Source organism: Python bivittatus, unplaced genomic scaffold, assembly GCF_059951505.1.
Source record: "Python bivittatus isolate LINGU-HERP-01145 unplaced genomic scaffold, Pbiv_v1 ctg000020_np1212, whole genome shotgun sequence".
NCBI classification, from domain to species: Eukaryota; Metazoa; Chordata; class Lepidosauria; order Squamata; family Pythonidae; genus Python; species Python bivittatus.
The window spans coordinates 119734006-119751240 of record NW_028277030.1 but is presented as its reverse complement, the minus strand read 5'-3'; the positions used below and the strand labels follow the sequence as shown (position 1 = coordinate 119751240).

Genomic DNA, 17235 nt, shown 5'->3' with positions numbered 1-17235 from the left:
CCTTTCCTTTCCTTTCCTTTCCTTTCCTTTCCTTTCCTTGTGTGCGTGTGCCAGAAAAAGACGGCTACTTCCGTCCTAAATCTACTCACAGTCGCCTTCTACATATTAATTCGGAAGGAAGCGCTTCTGAATTCAATGAGATTTATTCTCAAACAGAGTAAACGTCACTGGATTAAACTAAACATCGCTGGGGAGAGCGCTGATGACTTCCCTTGAAGACAGGCTCACCCGAGAACTGAGTTGTCAACTGGGGGCACATGAGTGTGTGAAGGGAAGAAAAGGTAAAGTCTCCTTCAAGAGCAGAGGGCAAAGCTGAGAAAGAGGGAGAGGCAGCCGAGGCGTGCAAATTACAGTAAAACTGGTACGGAGTGAGCGGAGGGTGGGGGTGGGAGGGGGGTGCATCGCCAAGCCTTGGTCCTCAGAATTCAGAGTTTCTACAAACAAGCGATCGCTACGCCCCAGGCACGATTTCAAAAGTTGCGGGGTGGGACGGGGGGGGGGAACTAACGTGCCAATCAGCTCCCCCGCCCCTGCCAACCAAAACGAATCTAAATAATTCTACCCCCAAAAGGCGACGGGACGCTAAGAGAGACAACCCAAACCCGCACCGGCAGAGTCGCGGCTCGATCGGTGCCAGCCTGTGAAGAGAGGAGGATGCGAGCGGGGCAACCACAGCCCCGGGGATTTGCGAAAAGAGGCTGCATTCGCCGGACCCGCGGATCTGGCAGACCTTCAGGGAGCTGGCCGCGTGTGAATCTGCCGGAAGGTGCGCCGAGCCAGCTCGGGGGTTAGTATTCTTGGTATCGTGCGAACCCAGCACTTTCAGCTGAGCGAGCCCCTGGTTAAGTGAACCCGGGACGGGCGAGCCGCAGCAGGGCTCAGCAGGAAGGGGCGAGCGGCGGACTAAGCAAGGACAGGTGGGCGGCCGCTTCCATTCCTTACGGAAGAGCAGCCGGTCACTGGGGAATCAATCCCAAGGGTTCCAGCGGCCGGGCGCCTGCCTTACCAGATTTGGGCGGTCCGGCTCCGGCTCCTTTGGCCCCCTTGTGCCGAGGGCTGGATGCCCGCGCCCTCATCTGCGCCACCACGGCGAGCTGCGTCTCCCACTGGCAATCTGTCCTGCACCTTTCGACCGCCTCTTCCATTTTCAGGTGAAAATGCGAGCCCTTCGCAGCCATCTTTGCGTGGGTGGGTGTCTCATGTACAACAGGGAAGTCCCAGGCAGGCAGGCAGGCAGGCAGGCAGCAGCGCGCCTCGAGAAGCGCCGGGTTCCCCTCCCCTCCCCTCCCCGAGCATGAGCAAGCTTTCCATTTCCCGCGTACACACTGGGAAGGGAAGCCCGAGTTTCTTCAACCTCCGGACAGCGGTGCAAAACTCCTTCGTGATTCAAAGGTGTGAAAGCGACGAGGGACCATTCGGAAATTGGCCCGGCATTCCTACGAAAAATAATTGGCAACATTTGCAACACGCGGTAACGTCGGGGCTGAAGGAAGCAGCGAAAAGTGGAGATACGGTAAAGGTGACTTCGCGACCCATATCGGAAGCACACCTCCTGTTTACTGCTAGTCCCTAATTAGCAGCGGCTTTACCACAATTCTGGATCAGTGGTCAAAGGAAGTCCTTAGTTTTCCTCTTCTCACTTTCCAGATAGGATTGTTGAGTACTAAACATGGTCTGGATTTTCAGGCGGTTGGTGTAACTTACTCTTTTAGAGGGAAGAAGTAGAGTCGCCAGGCAAGGAGCCAAGAATGGTTTCCTTTGCTATTTGCTCTGCCTCCTAACACCTGGGTCTTATTCCACCCCAGAAAGATTTCCTAGACCTCCAATTTCCTTTTCTCTTTTGGCTGTGCCTGATCTGTCAGACATCATCTTTGCAGTCTTTGTCCCTAAGACTCTGGGTCTGAGTCTCAGAATGAACACAATAATGACATTTTGTTTACTTGGGTTTAACGTGTCATGTAAATTTAGCCAGTAAATATGTGTGTCAGAATTTATATTTATGGGAATTTAAATTCACAAATGTAAGTTCACAATTGTTTTGAGAGGGAAATGCGGGGCTTCATTTGCTTAAAGGAGTTGTGAAATGTGAAACGTTCCATCTAGAAGGCATATTGCATTTGTTTTAATGGCAATCTTCTACATTCAGTCCTAAATAACCCATTCTTTGAAGAACTGTCACATAGCATAAAGGAAGCTCTGAAGAACCCCACAACAATAATCTTTGCATGGTGGTGATGGAAACAAACATCTATGGAACCATAGTCACAGATTACACAAATTTTGTTGATTTCCTCCTCCTAAAGTCAGAGCCTTGTCTCAGGCCTAAGAGGGTAGAAAGTGAACAATCATTTTTTGAGATGTAAAATGTGGCTTTAATTTAGCACACAGAGCTTTTTAATAATGTAAATTGTGTCAGCTTGTACTGTTGGTAATTGCTAAGATCCTAGTAGGAGTCAAGATGGAATTTAACTTTTTTCCTCTTCTGAAGCCTTAAAGAAAATAATTGTTTGAAACCTTTGCGGCACGGCCAAATAACTGTTGATTAGACTTCATTTAGAAGGGGCTCCTTTGACTCCTGTTGACTACATGAATTAAGTTTGCTTGGAAACAATATGTAAGTTGTTTGCCATTGCTTTCCTTTGGGATATCTTTTTGATTTCCCAATCTAGCCTATAGATCTGGGAGTTCCTGGTGACCAAGTACTAACTGAGTGCCAGTTGGGTGTAGTGGTTAAGGCATCAGGCTAGAAGCTGGGAGACTGAGAGTTCTAGTCCCGCCTTAGGCACGAAGCCAGTTGGGTGACCTTGGGCCAGTCACTTTCTCTCAGCCCTAGGTTGCAGGCAAGGGCAAACCACTTCTGAAATCTTGCCAAGAAAACTGCAGGGACTTGTCCAGGCACTCACCAGGAGTCAGCACTGACTCAAAGGAACAAAATAAATAAATAAGAACTAACTCGATCTGACTCTACTTAGCCTTTTTTAAAAAAAAAAACTATCAAGGTCAATTAGGTGCTATTAGTCATAATCAGCTGCTTCTTTATTATTGCTATACAATTTTTAATCATCCTATAATGTCCTGCCATTTTAAATAAATCTATTCATTACCTAGAGCAGTGATTGTAAAAGTGTGATCTATAAAGTATCAGTGTTCCACAGAAGTCCCCATTCATGGGCCAGAATCTGCTATCTCAGCCATGTGCCCCAACATGCACCAGCAATCAGCTGGCAAGAGCTGCTTGACCCCTAAGCCCCACTTCCCTGCGCATGCTGATAGCACATGCGTGCTGCCTCAGCCTTCCCTCCCCAAGTATACTGTCAACTCTGCCAACCATGCTAAGTAGAACTGTGATCTTGCATAAGCAACCACTTTCTAATGATGCTCTACAACCTGTTTGTTTACCCATTTATTGCTGTACAGGTCTGACAGGCAGGTCATTTAAGAGAGGTGCCAGTCTACCACTTAAAAGGTTGTGGTGTACCTATTATTGCTTAAAGTAGTACCATGATCTCCAGAAGATATAACCAGGATCTTTGCAAAGCAACCTGCTTTTCAGGGCATTGCTTTTCTACACAGGTCTTACAAGCAAGTGGCACTAAGACCACTAGATCAGTGCTTCTGACAAATGATGGAACTCGCTACCCTACCCATCTGCCTCCCAGCTTTGCTCCAGTCCACACTGGAGGGACCGACTGGTCCTGCCAGCAAGGAAATCCATCAATCACTGCATCTTAAGTTGCTCCACAGTAAATATTTAGGATACTACTGCTCTTTAGTCATGTTAGCAAGCTTGTGCAGATAAACAAAAATATGTTGGCATACTTTTGTACCATCTCACAAACTGAAGAAAAACACATCAAACCTGCTGTCTGAATGTTCCCTAAGAGAAAGATACAGTTTGAATAGGCCATTTTTTTGTTCTGAAAACACAGAAGTTTAAACTTTCTGCAGAGGATTTGAACCTTACCTTAGCATAGCTTAAGTGTAATAATAGTTTTCTTGCTAAGAATTGCAAAGTTTAGGCAAATCATTGTCTAATCTGCAGAATTCCAGTGACAAAACTTCTTCCCATTAAATCAGTACTCCTCAGCCTCAGCAAGCGCCGTGCTTGCTAGTAAGTCCGGGAGTTGAAGTCCACACCTCGGGAGAGTGTTCCACTGGGGAAAAGAGGTTAAGTAACATTCCTCAATTTATATTTTCCGACTGATCTTAATTTTCATTCATTTGCTTTTGCTGCTCACCACTCCTTCTTTGAAGACAAACCCAAGTTCAAATCCAATGACAAATCTCAACTGCAGTGCAGAGCTTGTAAAGTGGAATGAGCTTGCTTTTACAAAGTACATAAATTTAGATTGATATAATTCATATATATATTATGCATGTTATTTTTCCTGCACAGACCTTAGGCTTCTTGACATAACACTGAAATTTTGCATTGGGACAGAAACACCGGAAAGATCATCCCTGTGAATTTTGGATTATACAACTTATTTGCCCAAAATGATTTCAGTGATCTAGATTTCTGATAATTTTCAGCTACTCATACTTACAGCATAATTCCAGGACCTCTGTCACAGACCAGTTCCTTCAAGTGGAACCCTGTCAAGAGCTAAGGCTGATGTTATTGGATAGCCTTGATGATTATGGACATCCAGCAGCTCAGTCCTGCTAGTCTGAGCTTGTTTCTCCCCATCCAGACCCTCACAACTTCCAGATGCTGATTCACGATGTCTTTAGCCTCTCCAGCTGATGACATGTCACCCCAGACCAATATATGACCTCTCCCAGGAGCTTCATACAGATATTAAATAATGTGGGAGAGGACTAAACCCTATGGCACCCCACACTGGAGCAGCTAAGGATTTGATGGCTCATCCCCTATAGTTACTGACTGGAACCACCTGCTCAGAAAAGAGCAGAATCATCACAAGATGATACTTCCCACTCCCAAACCATGCAGGCTATTCAAAAGATACCATGGTTAACGGTAACCAAGAAGTCAACAAAGACTCAGAGGGTCCAAAGGTAATCTACTGCCCCATAATCACATATGAACACTAACTGGGAGAGATCCAGATAATTCATTTTCTCTAGGATCCTCTGTGGTTGAGACACTAGCACCTTTGCAGCATTGCCCAAAAGGGGACAGTTGAAGACAGGGTAAATTTGTCAAATACAACCAGTTGAGAGATGGCCTCTTCACAGGAGAGGTTGCACTACTGCCTCTTTCAAGGCTGCTGACATAGCATTTTCCCTTATCAAGGATTCATTTACCACCTATTGGTATGCCTCACCCACAGGAGCCAGGAGCAGCATGGGTCCAACCCACAGGTGGCAGGTTCATGGACTCTGTCCATTTCCTCAGGTTCTACAAACTAAACAAAACAAAACAAAACAGGTGGACGTGCAGAGTATCTCCTAGCTCACCTCACTTGATTCTGGCCAATTGGTTTCTAAACCAAAGCAGACAGAAGGAACTTTATCTACAAGGAAAGCTGCAAAATGATCTGTTTAGCCAGTAGGCATCTTGCCCCACTTGTCCTTCCATAAAAAGGATCTGGGTCATTTTGAACAAAGGTACAGGGCAGGAATCCACAGGTGCAGTAAGCAGGAAAAACCGAATTCTTTGCCATTCTTATTGCCACAGAATAGGCTGAAAGATGAGTTCATTAAAATGTAATTTGGAACTATATATAAAAAAACTTGGACTGTATCAATTTAAGAACTATGGATTAATCAAGCATGGGCATAGTAAAAATATTTATTTGCTACAATGGACAGATGGTACCATTCCATATTTATAATTCTAGACTGACATGTGTTTGCTGTATTATTTCAGACTGTCACAGTATTGATATAATGGAAAGATAGATTAATATCATTCCATAGGGTCCAGGTTTATATAAAAACTGAGTTGTTATAACAATATGTTTCTGTATTTGTCTCTTTTCATTTGTTAATATTGGTTTTCCTTTTTTCTATTTTTCTTTCCATCTTTATATGTTATAGCACTAAAATGAATACAGTAATGTTTCAAAAATCAGCAAAAATACCATACCTGGGCTGCAAAAATCAGAACCACCAGTAGAGTGCAGCAAAAAGGCGGGGAAAGCTAATTCTTTGCTTCCATTTAATGGTCGTACCGATTTTTGCAGTACAGAAGTGGCGGCCGTAGTATCCCCACTCCTTGTTTACTTCGGCTAAATATCGCATAGATGGGTCTTGCATCAAGCTCTTGAGTATTGTACTGTTAATTCAGCGTTTCCACCTGGAGCCTTCAGTCGCGTACCTATGAGGAAAGAATCAGACTGAGAAAGCCGCATTAAAAGAAATCGAAACAATCTAATTCACAAGAACAGCAACACCGTGGAAACCCAATTAGAATTTGCTGGAGGAGGTGGTAGCGTAGCCCCAAAGCAATTGGCTAGGAAATTCCTCCAGATAATGACTAAAAAAAGTCGGGCGTATCAGCGCACGCGGGCGGGATAACAGGCTCTTCCTCCGAAAACTCTCTTAAAAGGAAATAAAGCCACGTCATAAAAGCGAGAGGGGGTGTGGTCTCTCCGGATATACCTGATTCCATACGCACACACCCCTTCGGCGGGGGAGTGTGTTTTTTCATAACACGTAAAGTATCAAAGGAAGTAGCCAATCGCCGAGGAGAAGGCGTGGAACTCTTGACGTGCCGAAGGTTCAAAGGTGACATGAGTGGTCGGGATGGTGGCCGAGTAGGTTCAGTTCTATGGGTGTCGCTGCTCTTCCTGGCCGGAGGGTGCCATCGTAACGGCAGAATTGTTGGGAAGAGGTGCCGGAGCGCAGGTGTTGTGAGGCGAGCGCCAAAGCGGGGATCTCGCGGTGGCCAGAAGACGGTGCTTGCCTCGCGCCGGCGGGTGTCGGTGCCTCCTGCTTCCCGCTCCGGACCTCTCCTCGCCGCTGCTTGCCAGTCAAGCGGGCGGAGCTGTTAGAAATTTTCTGGTTGGGTGGGACCTTTCGAGGTACTAATCCCGCAGTCCTCCCTATACTTGCTTAAGGATAATTTTGGAACAGGTATACACAACATTGTGGCTGAAAATTGCAGCTGCACTTAATTAACATTTGAAGTGGGGTTTATTTTCAAGCAAAAAAGGGCAGAATATTCTTTCGGAATGGTGGACAAAAAGTTTTAAACGTTATTCAGACACTCCTACAATATGTTAAAGCTCTTTTGAGGCTGCCCATTGTAATACTTGCACTGGCTTGACTTTATATGATGTTGCATTGAGAGGACCATTTGCCCAGAAAGCTGGGACATATGTAAAAGCTTGATATGGTTGAGTTTTAAAATGAGGCGGGGCCCTTGCTTAAGAATAAACTCTTTTCTGGTGGCTTTTGTTGTTAGCTTTATGCTGTGGGTCTCTTGTCTTAAATTCCTAAGTAGAATGGCAGGAGAGATAATGATGAGGATAATACTGTAGTAATAGCTTAAGTTTAAAAAAAATTTTTCCCCATTTTGATAGAAAGTTATCTCAATTTGAGAATTGTTTCAAGGGGATCGGCTGATATGCCTGGCATATTATTATTATGATAATTACTATGATTATTCTTTTGCTATATTGTGTCAAATGGTATCTGAATTCTAACTAACATTTATTTGGAGGTATTTAAGTTCAAACATTTTTGAAGTCAATATGGATACTTTTTCATAATATTATATGGTTCCAACTGCTCACAAGATTGGTATCGTATTTACTGATCAACTGTTTGAGAGGCTCAGGGAATAAGTTTCACAAATACGGAATCATGTTATGTCTGGTAAAACTGTTACATATGGGGAAGCTGACTGCAAAATTTGTCAGCCTGGATCTCATAAAGTTGCAAGACAAAGCCAATGAATTAGCTGTTTCTAAAGAATGGCTATTGTGATTCTAAGGTTAAAGGTTTGTTGACCTGGCTTCCAAAATTACAATTTTAGGTTCAAATCTAGAAATTCCTAGTTGTATTATTATTTGATAGGTGGCGATGGCTGAATGGGTGGGGTTGAAGAGAAAAGAAATAGTTGCATTTGGCTTCATCCTGAGAGTTATGAATTAATTACATCAGCCAAATGTACATGTAACGTTAAACTAAGAGTCATATTATATGGCAGAGTAACTTGTTGCTATTTCATCCTTAGCTGGTTTGTTTAAAGGCAATATTGTACTGATTTTAAAAATCTCTGGTCACATTAAACTGATATATATATGAATAACAAAAATCATGAAAAACGACAATAAATGTTTGTTTTAAGGTTACATCTAGGTTCATTATAGTCAGAACATATTACATTTTCAGATTATGAGAGAATGTGCAAATATGAATTAAACTGTTCAACTTTCCTGTAGTAATTTCTTTTTAAAAAATCCTTATTGTATACTGAGACTGTATATTTTATCCTTTATATTGATTATCCTTATTGTTTGCTTACTGCTAGGCCCTTGAAGATAATCCAGAAATATATTTAGTACAGAATGCAGCTGTTACATTTAGAAGGAGCAGCCAATTTAATATGTCATTCTTTAAAGGCATAGATAGCTTAGGACCCAAGTACTTAAAGTTACTACTGCAGCCCACATATTTAGATCACCTTGTAGTCCCATCACTAGGTCTGGTTCTCAGTATGGGGACTGTGGAACTTCTCCAAAGGGAAGTCCAGCTGGCATCCACAATCTGGTCTCAATAGACTACTTAAGTTCAGGCATTTGCATGGTAGCAGCTGCTCCAAGACCAGACTGCCACTGAAATTAATTTATTTGTTGTACCCTATACATAAGCACTTCCACATCTATTTGTTTAGCTGTCATATTTAATTATATGTATAGAAATATTATAGTACATATTTCTGATGTATATATTATTACACCCTTTATTTTAACCAGTTGCTTAACATGTATATAATCAAAATTGCATGGAATTAAGTGAGTGACTGGAATAACAGAGGGAGTGGAATCACTATCCCTTTTTAATCTTTAGCCTAGGAATGTACAGGAAAGCTCTCTGTCCTCTTTGAGTTTCCAAGAAGCTGTGAGAAAAATATATCTTTGGGTGAAAAAGACAAGTTTTTAAAGGCCCAGAGGCATTGGTCACCCATATACAATTTCATAGGGAGACAGTTTCAGTTCCTTTAGAGATGAGCTTCTGATGCCAACAGTGCCATGGGGAGTATATTTACCCATCCCCAACCAATTGCTTTTACATAGTTACTGAAGGTGCATATTACAATCAACAGGTGCTTCTTTTGTTTACACGGAGGCATGTCAGTAAAGTCAATCTGTATCATTTGGAAAAGATACTGCCCTCTAGGCAGTTGGGAAGGACGTGGCCTCAGTTCTGTCCCCTCAGAATGGGCCAGGCAAACTGCACAGTTGCCAAGTACAAGACTGAAGGATTAGTTACCTTTTCAAAACATTCCACATAAACTTCATCACAGAAAATAGTAAAGGCAAATACAATACATTTAAATTATAAAATATTACCTTGCTTTGGAATGAGGGTTTTTGAGACAGCCTTCTTTTTTGGCACTAGAGCATAGTATTTTCTCCCAATGTTGCAATTTAAAAAAAAATCCAAGCAGATGCATGACTATTCATACAACAGGAAAGGGAATGCATCACCACTGCCTTGCTAACTACAGGTAGTTCTCGACTTACAACCATTCGTTTAATGACTGCTCAAAGTTATGACGGTGTTGGAAAAAGTGACTTACGACCGGTCCTTGCACTTATGACCATTGCAGTGTCCCTGCATTCACATGATCAAAATTCAAGCGCTTGGCAACTGGCATGTATTTACGAAAGTTGCAGTGTCCCGGGGTCATGTCATCGCAACCTTTGCAGGGGGCTTCCAGCAAGCAAAGTCAATGGGAGAAGCTGGATTCACTTAACAATCACAGCAAAAATGGTCATAAAATTGGGTATGACTCACTTAATGACATCACTTAGCGATGGAAGTTCCAGTCCCAATTGTGGTTGTAAGTTGAGGATTACCTGTACTTTATTGTACTCTGTTAGTCCACCAACATGTGATGTAACCACCAGGTAGATAACTTGAGTGCAGTTAGCATCCATTTGCATTACATTGGTATATCATTTCCAAATACATGTTTATTATAGCTAGAGTGGAATCATGGCCTCATAGTACAGTGTTAGTTTTGGCAGATTATTATTATGGGTAATCTACAATTAGATTCACAGTCAAAGACTGGTGAAAACGTATTAATTCAAGTCCTAACCAAGGACATAAGGTAATGTCTGAGGATATAGGCAGTTCCAGGCAGGGTATTTTTTTTGTAAAATTAGGGTGTTCAGGTATGATAAATTCAAAATTTCCAAATATCAAGGGAGTCCTTTAGATATTGCTCCAAGGGCTCTAATCACGATTGATATAATAGTGGATTTCTTTTTCCATAAGCGTTCAACTTTAATGTGCAAGTCCTGGTATTTCATCCTAGCATCACCCAGTATAGCAACATCAGTGAACCAGACTTTCTTCTTTTTAATGACTGTTATATCAGGCATATTATATGAAAAAAGGTGCCTGCCCATAAGATCTTAAGCCACTCATTTTCCAAAACCATCTCAACTTGATGGTCCCAATGGTTCTTGCTACATTCAAATCTAAACCTCTGGCAAAGTTTCAATGAATAATTTTGGCAACTCGGTCATGATGCTGCTGATAGTCAGTTTATGAAATTTTGCTGCAGCAACTGATCAGATGGTCAATTGTTTAATCCTTTTTACTACAAAGGCAACATTTACTGTTGTTTGTTACATGGTGAATTTTCACTTTCATACAATTAGTCAGCAAAGCTTGTTCTTGAGCCACTAAAATAAAGCATTCAGTTTCTTTAACACTCCTAATCTTAACCAGCTCCATGTGGGGTTTCTATCGGCTTTCCCTTCTGTATCCTTCAAGTGTTGACCATGCATTGGCTTGTTCTTCCAATTAACAAATTGGTTTTCAGTTGTTTCTTTTCTATACTCAGCCTTCACCTTTGTTGTTTTCAAAAGCTTTCCTTGATTGACTTCCTTCAGTAAAGTTTCTTCACTTTTCTTAATATAGTCATTCAAGCCATGTTTTTCTTCCTCCAAAGTTTGTTTCACAGATGATGATGATGATGATTTAAATCTGTATACCTTCCAACAACTCTACAGGATGATAGAGTGATATATTGTGTGTATATTTCATGTTTGGCTAGAACTATGTAATATAGGAGAAAAAAGTAGAACTTTCTTAGTGATATTTTTAACTTGCTTGCTTGTTTTAAGATAGACATTCCAATTTAGTGCTCTACAACAGTTGGGTGCTAAAACTCAGAATTTTCTAGCCAATAGGGCTCTGTAGCAGATTTAGTGAACAGTTTCTGCCAACAAGTGCATAAAATATCTTGAAAAGAACAAGTGAAAGGTGAAGTTTTGAGGTGTATTTCTTATTGCATATGGTGAGGATGAATAGTGCTCTTTTCTTGCAGAAGCAATGGAGTTTATGCTGAGAGATTTAATCCATCTGAAAAGCAGTGTTTGCAAATATGCAGCAGACTCTTAATTTTATGCTTATTACATTATAAATTGCATTTTAAAATTTTATTTGATTTTTTCTCTAGAATATGGCTGTTATGGTACCCACGAGGATTTATAGCATAGATTTTCTCTGCTGTATTATCCTTGCTGCCTCCGTCATTTCTTTAGCAGAGGATCACATGGACGGAAGTCACCAGCCCAATATGCGCCTTGATAAGAACATGGTACAAGACAAGGAGTATGTGTTCCATAACCTTTCATTTTATATTAGTCGGTTTTACCTCTTTATTCTTCTAGTACAGATAAAGTTGTGAACTGCAGAACAAGTACAGGCAATGTATTATCTATGAATTAAAGTGGAAATCTTTAGAGTTATAACTAATATTCTTGAAAAATTAGCAATTAGAATTTCAGAGGACAACTTTTCTAATGACAGAAATACAAAACTCAGGGCCCAGCCATTGACAGAACAATTTACCAAGTTCCTTTTTCTATTTATTTTGAAATCTGGTTAAATTGTTCTTTAATTTAGGGAGAAAATTAAAGGAAAACAAGATACATTTTTGAGACTCTGAACTCTATTGAAAGAGGGAAACTTTTCATGATAGAATTCATAGTCATCCTGTGAAATGGTAGGATATTGATGGTGCCTAGGGAAAGTACCTGAATCATGAAAACTATTGTTAAGGAGTCAGCAGATGTATGTATATTCAACCTAGGCGATCCTTTTACCACTTTGGATCTCAGTCTGGTCCAATTATTGCTTCAGAGAATATATATTGTGATTTTAAGAGTTGGATCTGGGATAGAACTCAGTAGCAGTCCCCATTTTGCATTAACCTAACCTTCTCAACCTGGATGCCCACCAAAAGTACAGACCAACTCCCAGAGTTCTTTAATTAGTGTTGCTACTGCTGAGAATTTGAGGACTTGAAGTCTGCTTGTTTAGAATGCTTAGTCATTGGTCTTGGTCTTGGATAGCTCAGTGAAGTTGTCAATTCAGGATGCAGCAGCTGTGAAAAAGGGGAGTCCCATGCTAGAGATTACTAGGAAAGGGACTGAAAATAAAAGGGTCAGCACTATAACTAACTTACCTAAAACTAAGGTATGTCTACATCTGGAATACTGTGTACAGTTTTGGTCTTTGCATTTGAGAAAGGACACAACAGAGCTGGAAAAAGGGAACCCAAATGATCAGAAAGCCTTGAAACCCTTATGAGAAAAGGCTAGATTTTTTAGGACTCTTTAAGCTTGAGAAAAAAGACCACTGAGGGAGTTAAGGTGTATAAAATTACGAATGGCATGGAGAAAATGGAAAGGGAGTTTTTTTCCCCCTCTTTAAAATACTAGAAGCAGAGGTTATCCAATGAAGTTGATCGGAAGGATATTTAAAACAGAGAGAAGGGAGCCTTTCTTCACATACTGCATAATTAACCAGTGGAATTCATTATGACAAGACACAGTGATGGCCACTAACTTGGCTGGGTTGAAAAGGGGATTGGATATATTCATGGAAGACAGTTCTGCCAAGGTCTACTGATTCTTCAAGACCAACATTACCTCCAAGTTGAGGTCAGCATGCCTTCAGATGCTAGTTGCAGAGGAATAATGGGGCAAAAAGAAGCTCACTCCATTGCCTGCTTGTAAACACCCCTGAGGCTGGATTAAGATGGGCCTTGGCCTAATCCAGTAGGGCAGTTCTTATGTTCTTAGAATATATGAACCCCAAATACTGTAATTTATAAACAATGACTTATGACTGAATGTGTTATATAATCCAGGCAATTGTGTCTGTTGAAAAAAATGGTGAAACAAACTGGACTAGCACAATATGTTAACTTATCCTATTGTGTGTATGGATATTTTGACAGCTGCTGTGTTTTTATCTTATAGCCACATTATGGAACATTTAGATGGTGTCATTGACAAACCAGAGTCTGAGATGTCACCTCAAGAACTGCAGCTTCATTATTTCAAAATGCATGATTATGATGGTAACAACTTGCTTGATGGTCTTGAGCTTGCCACTGCAATATCACATGTACACAAAGAGGTACATATTAGTTTGTCTGAACAGGGAATTTAATGGGCCCTTTAGCAGTCCTTGGAAGAATGATATGTGTAATATTTGTGCATTTCATATTTCTGTAATGGTGTGTTGTTAATGCTGCTTCAAACTAAAACTGTAATTTTGGCATGGATTTTTAGGGAAGACTTCACCCTAGAAGAATTGTCAGCCTTATAAATTAGAAAACTCTGAAATAGCTTTAAGAAGCAAATGAGAAAAAAAATACAGCATTATTCTGAGAAAAAGGTAAAAATTAAATAGAGAACTGTACCTTCTGAGTTTCGATTTGCCAGACCCACTTAAATCTTTTACTGTCTAGCAATATAGTTCTCAAGAAGAAAGTACTAAAGACAGGATCCAAGGCAACTCCTTTGCTGAAACTCATCCATTGTTTTTCCTGTGTAGGATGGTGGTGGACACATTCAGACAATGAAAGAAGAGGAGCTAATTAACTTGATAGATGGCGTTTTACAAGATGATGATAAGAATAATGATGGGTATATCGACTATGCTGAATTTGCTAAGTCACTGGAATAAGGACAATCTTCAGTTTTTATGTGGCCCAGTTCAATGTGATTCTTTATTATATGTTAGTATGTATGTTCTGCCTTTGAGCTACGAAGTTAATAGTAAGCTGGTACATGTGGCCATTGGAATGGCTATACTTGTATTTGTTACATGTTGGAAAGTAAAAATAAGTTTGTAATAGAAACTGTGGTCTGCTGTTATATCCTTAACAAACCATGTTGAACAATATAATGCATTGCCCCCGTCAGCAGATTATTTGGCAGTCAGCTTCAAAGAATTGTTTCAAAATGCTCCAAAGAATTTTTGTAGAAGCCCAGTGAAAGTGTAGTGTAAAGACAGCAGCACTGCACAGTTGAAATGTTGTGATTATAAGGCAAAACCTATAGTATAATCAATATTTATACTTGTATTTTTTTTAATTCACTCTCCTTGCAAAATTAAGTAGATCCCAAACCAGAAAAAGGTAACATTCTTCCAAGATCTGTTGAAGATAATAAAAAAAAAGTGAAGTACCAAGTGAAATATTCATTAAAATCATTGTGAACATAAATGTCTGTCTCAGTTGTCTTCCCTTGTATCAGTACTTCTCTGCATTTTAATCTGCCCATTTGGGTGTACTTGTTAACACCATTAATAGCAGTATTTCTAAAAATGTAGATTAAATGCCAGTGTTCACTTGTATCCTTCACCAAAACTGTTCCTATACTAGCTAACTACATTTTTGTAACTATGGAAAAATGCTGCCTTGTTACGGTTTCTACTAGGATACCTTAACATGAATTCTTAGTGTTAGGCAGGAACAAATTGTTATTTTTTTTTCTTTAAAATTAACTCTTTGAAGAGAGTGGTTAAATACTTGAATAGTCTACTTATTTAATAAGATTCTGGAGTTCTCAGCAACTTTTCATCCTATACCATTCAGCAGTATTCTGCAGATTTAAAATAAGTTACTGTCTATATGTCTGGCTTACTTTATACATTAAATTGGTTAAATAAATGTATGCATTCCAAGCTATTGTATTCACAAGCTGAAAACTCAAGGCATTCTCTAAATTGTATAGAGATCTATTTTCTGTATAGAAATATTCTTATATTCTGTAATAATTGCTTTTTTGTTAATTATGTAATAAAATCTATTATACGGTTGCAACATCTAAATTCCATGGTGGGAAAGACTTTTATCTTTTTATTTATGCTAAAAAAATTGACACAAAACATAATAAGATGCTTTGGGTTTAGGAAAACACAGACTTCATGTGGTTTATTTTATCTTGGTTTAATGAGTTTTGCAAGTCCAACAAAAGCTGGCTTGTTCTGCAGTTCTGGTTTATTGCTTAGGATGTTTGAACTCTTCCAGTTATTTCTGATTCAACAAGCTGTGGTAAAGGAAACCATAACATAGCACAAGGCAGAGGTGTCTGCACTGGGGTCAAAACAGGCAAGATGGTGTACGCAGCAGCGCAATCCAAGCCTCACACCTGTGCATGTTTCAGTGTCATATGCACATACAAAGAAGTGTGGCTTCAATTTCAATGCTGGGACTGCCATTTTGCCTATTTTGACCCTCACTGTGGCTGCCATTGACACATTGCTTGAACTCAGCCACACGTTTCTTTCTCTGAAAACCCATTTTCGGTTTCTGGACTTAATGTGATGATCTTTCATCATTTTTCCCCACAATATTCAGTTGATAAGATGCATTCCTGGTGTGTTTTCCTACCATTTTGCGGCAGGAAACATAGGAGAACTGTAGTATGAATCTTAAAATAGGCCTGGTGTAGTTTAAAGAAAACAAAGTAAACAAAGACACCTCCCCCAAACCTCACTCGGAAATCATGCCCCCCATTTTGTGTGATTGCCCCATCCATTGCAGTCTCAGCTCCCCCAAAATGTTTGGTGCGGTGCTTACCCACAAAAAGGATGCACAGCCATGATTTAAGGTAAGGATGGAGAATCCTTTTTCTATATGGGGCCACCTTTTCAGAGAGGGTGTCATTTCTCTGACAGAAGAGGGTAAAACTAGCAGCTCTTTTCCTTCTTGCCAACTGGACTTTCAGATCAGGATCAAGAGTTTTCTTGCCAGAGGTCTGAGCTAATTGTTTGTAGAAGACTTTCGAAATTAGACCAAGGGCCATAGATCCCTGAAGCTTGGGAAAGCACTAGGACTATTGTAGGTGCAAATGGCTGTTTAAAAAAGCTCTAATGCAGAAAGGGAATGAAGTCACTTTGCTTTTAATCAATTATTTGGGGCTCTACTCTGATTTAGCATTTACATAAAGCCGCTGGATGAGGTTATCTGTAGGCGTGGGGTTAAGTAACATTAGTATGCTGGTGATACTCAGTTATACAGTGCATTCGGAAAGTATTCAGACCCCCTTCACTTTTTTCAATTTTGTTATGTTGCAGCCTGATACTACAATCGTTCAAATTCATTTTTTTTCTCATTAATCTACACTCAGTACCCCATAATGACAAAGTGAAAACAGAATTTTAGAAATGTCTGTAAATTTATTAAAAAAGAAAAACTGAAATATCACATTGGCATAAGTATTCAGACCCTTTGCAACAACACTTGAAATTTAGCTTAGGTGCCTCCCATTTCTCTTGATTGTTGCTGAGCTGTTTCTACACCTTGATTGGAGTCCACCAATAATCAAATTAAATTGATTGGACATGATTTGGAAATGCACACACCTCTCTATAGAAGGCCTCATAGCTGACAATGCATACTGTACCAGAGCAAAAGCCATGAGGTCAAAGGAACTGCCTGCAAAGCTCAGAGACAGGATTACTACAAGGCACAGATCTGGGGAAGGCTACAAAAAAATTCCTGCTGCACTGAAGGTTCCCAAGAGCACAGTGGCCTCCATAATTCTCAAATGGAAGAAGTTTGGCACAACCAGGACTCTTCCAAGAGCTGGTCGCCCAGCCAAACTGAGCAATCAGGGGAGAAGAGCCTTAGTAAGAATGGTGACCAAGAACCCGATGGTCACTCTCACTGAGCTCCAGAGAGCCTGTGTGAAGATCAGACAAAGTTCCAGAAGGACAACCATCACTGCAGCCCTCCATTGATCTGGGCTTTCTGGCAGAGTGGCTAGACGGAAGCCT

General features: G+C 40.5%; 2 protein-coding genes across 9 annotated transcripts in view; one reads left to right on the top strand and one right to left on the bottom strand.

Annotated features, from left to right (window-relative positions):
- TTC7A (tetratricopeptide repeat domain 7A) overlaps positions 1 to 6709 on the bottom strand; it is a 192315-nt gene extending 185606 nt beyond the window's left edge. The window contains exons 1-2 of one of the 2 annotated variants that reach the window (XM_088147914.1): positions 6571 to 6709; positions 6056 to 6286 (exon numbers count right to left, since the gene is read on the bottom strand). Coding sequence is in view for 1 of the 2 variants with exons in the window: in XM_088147920.1 (XP_088004046.1) it covers positions 1007 to 1178 (172 nt within the window). In the remaining variant the exon portion in view is untranslated. Of the gene's footprint in view, positions 1 to 1006; positions 1204 to 6055; positions 6287 to 6570 lie in introns of those variants that run through there. The other variant, XM_088147920.1, reaches the window with a different exon arrangement.
- MCFD2 (multiple coagulation factor deficiency 2, ER cargo receptor complex subunit) lies at positions 586 to 15285 on the top strand. 7 transcript variants are annotated; one of them, XM_088147962.1, is made up of 4 exons: positions 586 to 787; positions 11615 to 11769; positions 13425 to 13584; positions 14005 to 15285. In XM_088147962.1, exons 2-4 carry the CDS (start codon positions 11618 to 11620, stop codon positions 14134 to 14136), a joined length of 444 nt encoding a protein of 147 aa, XP_088004088.1. In that variant the 5' UTR covers positions 586 to 787; positions 11615 to 11617; the 3' UTR covers positions 14137 to 15285. The 7 variants fall into 7 exon arrangements, with proteins under 7 accessions (XP_088004088.1, XP_007435729.3, XP_007435730.3 ...); XM_007435667.4 differs by lacking the exon at positions 586 to 787 and adding an exon at positions 1312 to 1513; XM_007435668.4 differs by lacking the exon at positions 586 to 787 and adding an exon at positions 1312 to 1519.
- The last annotated feature ends 1950 nt before the right edge of the window (positions 15286 to 17235 follow it).

Excerpts from the sequence above, each read along its gene's own strand:
- MCFD2 (XM_088147962.1), top strand. The coding sequence starts at position 11,618 with ATGGCTGTTATGGTACCCACGAGGATTTATAGCATAGATTTTCTCTGC. Across the intron at positions 11,770-13,424 it reads AACATGGTACAAGACAAGGA|CCACATTATGGAACATTTAG; the intron begins GTATGTGTTCCA and ends TTTATCTTATAG. Across the intron at positions 13,585-14,004 it reads TATCACATGTACACAAAGAG|GATGGTGGTGGACACATTCA; the intron begins GTACATATTAGT and ends TTTCCTGTGTAG.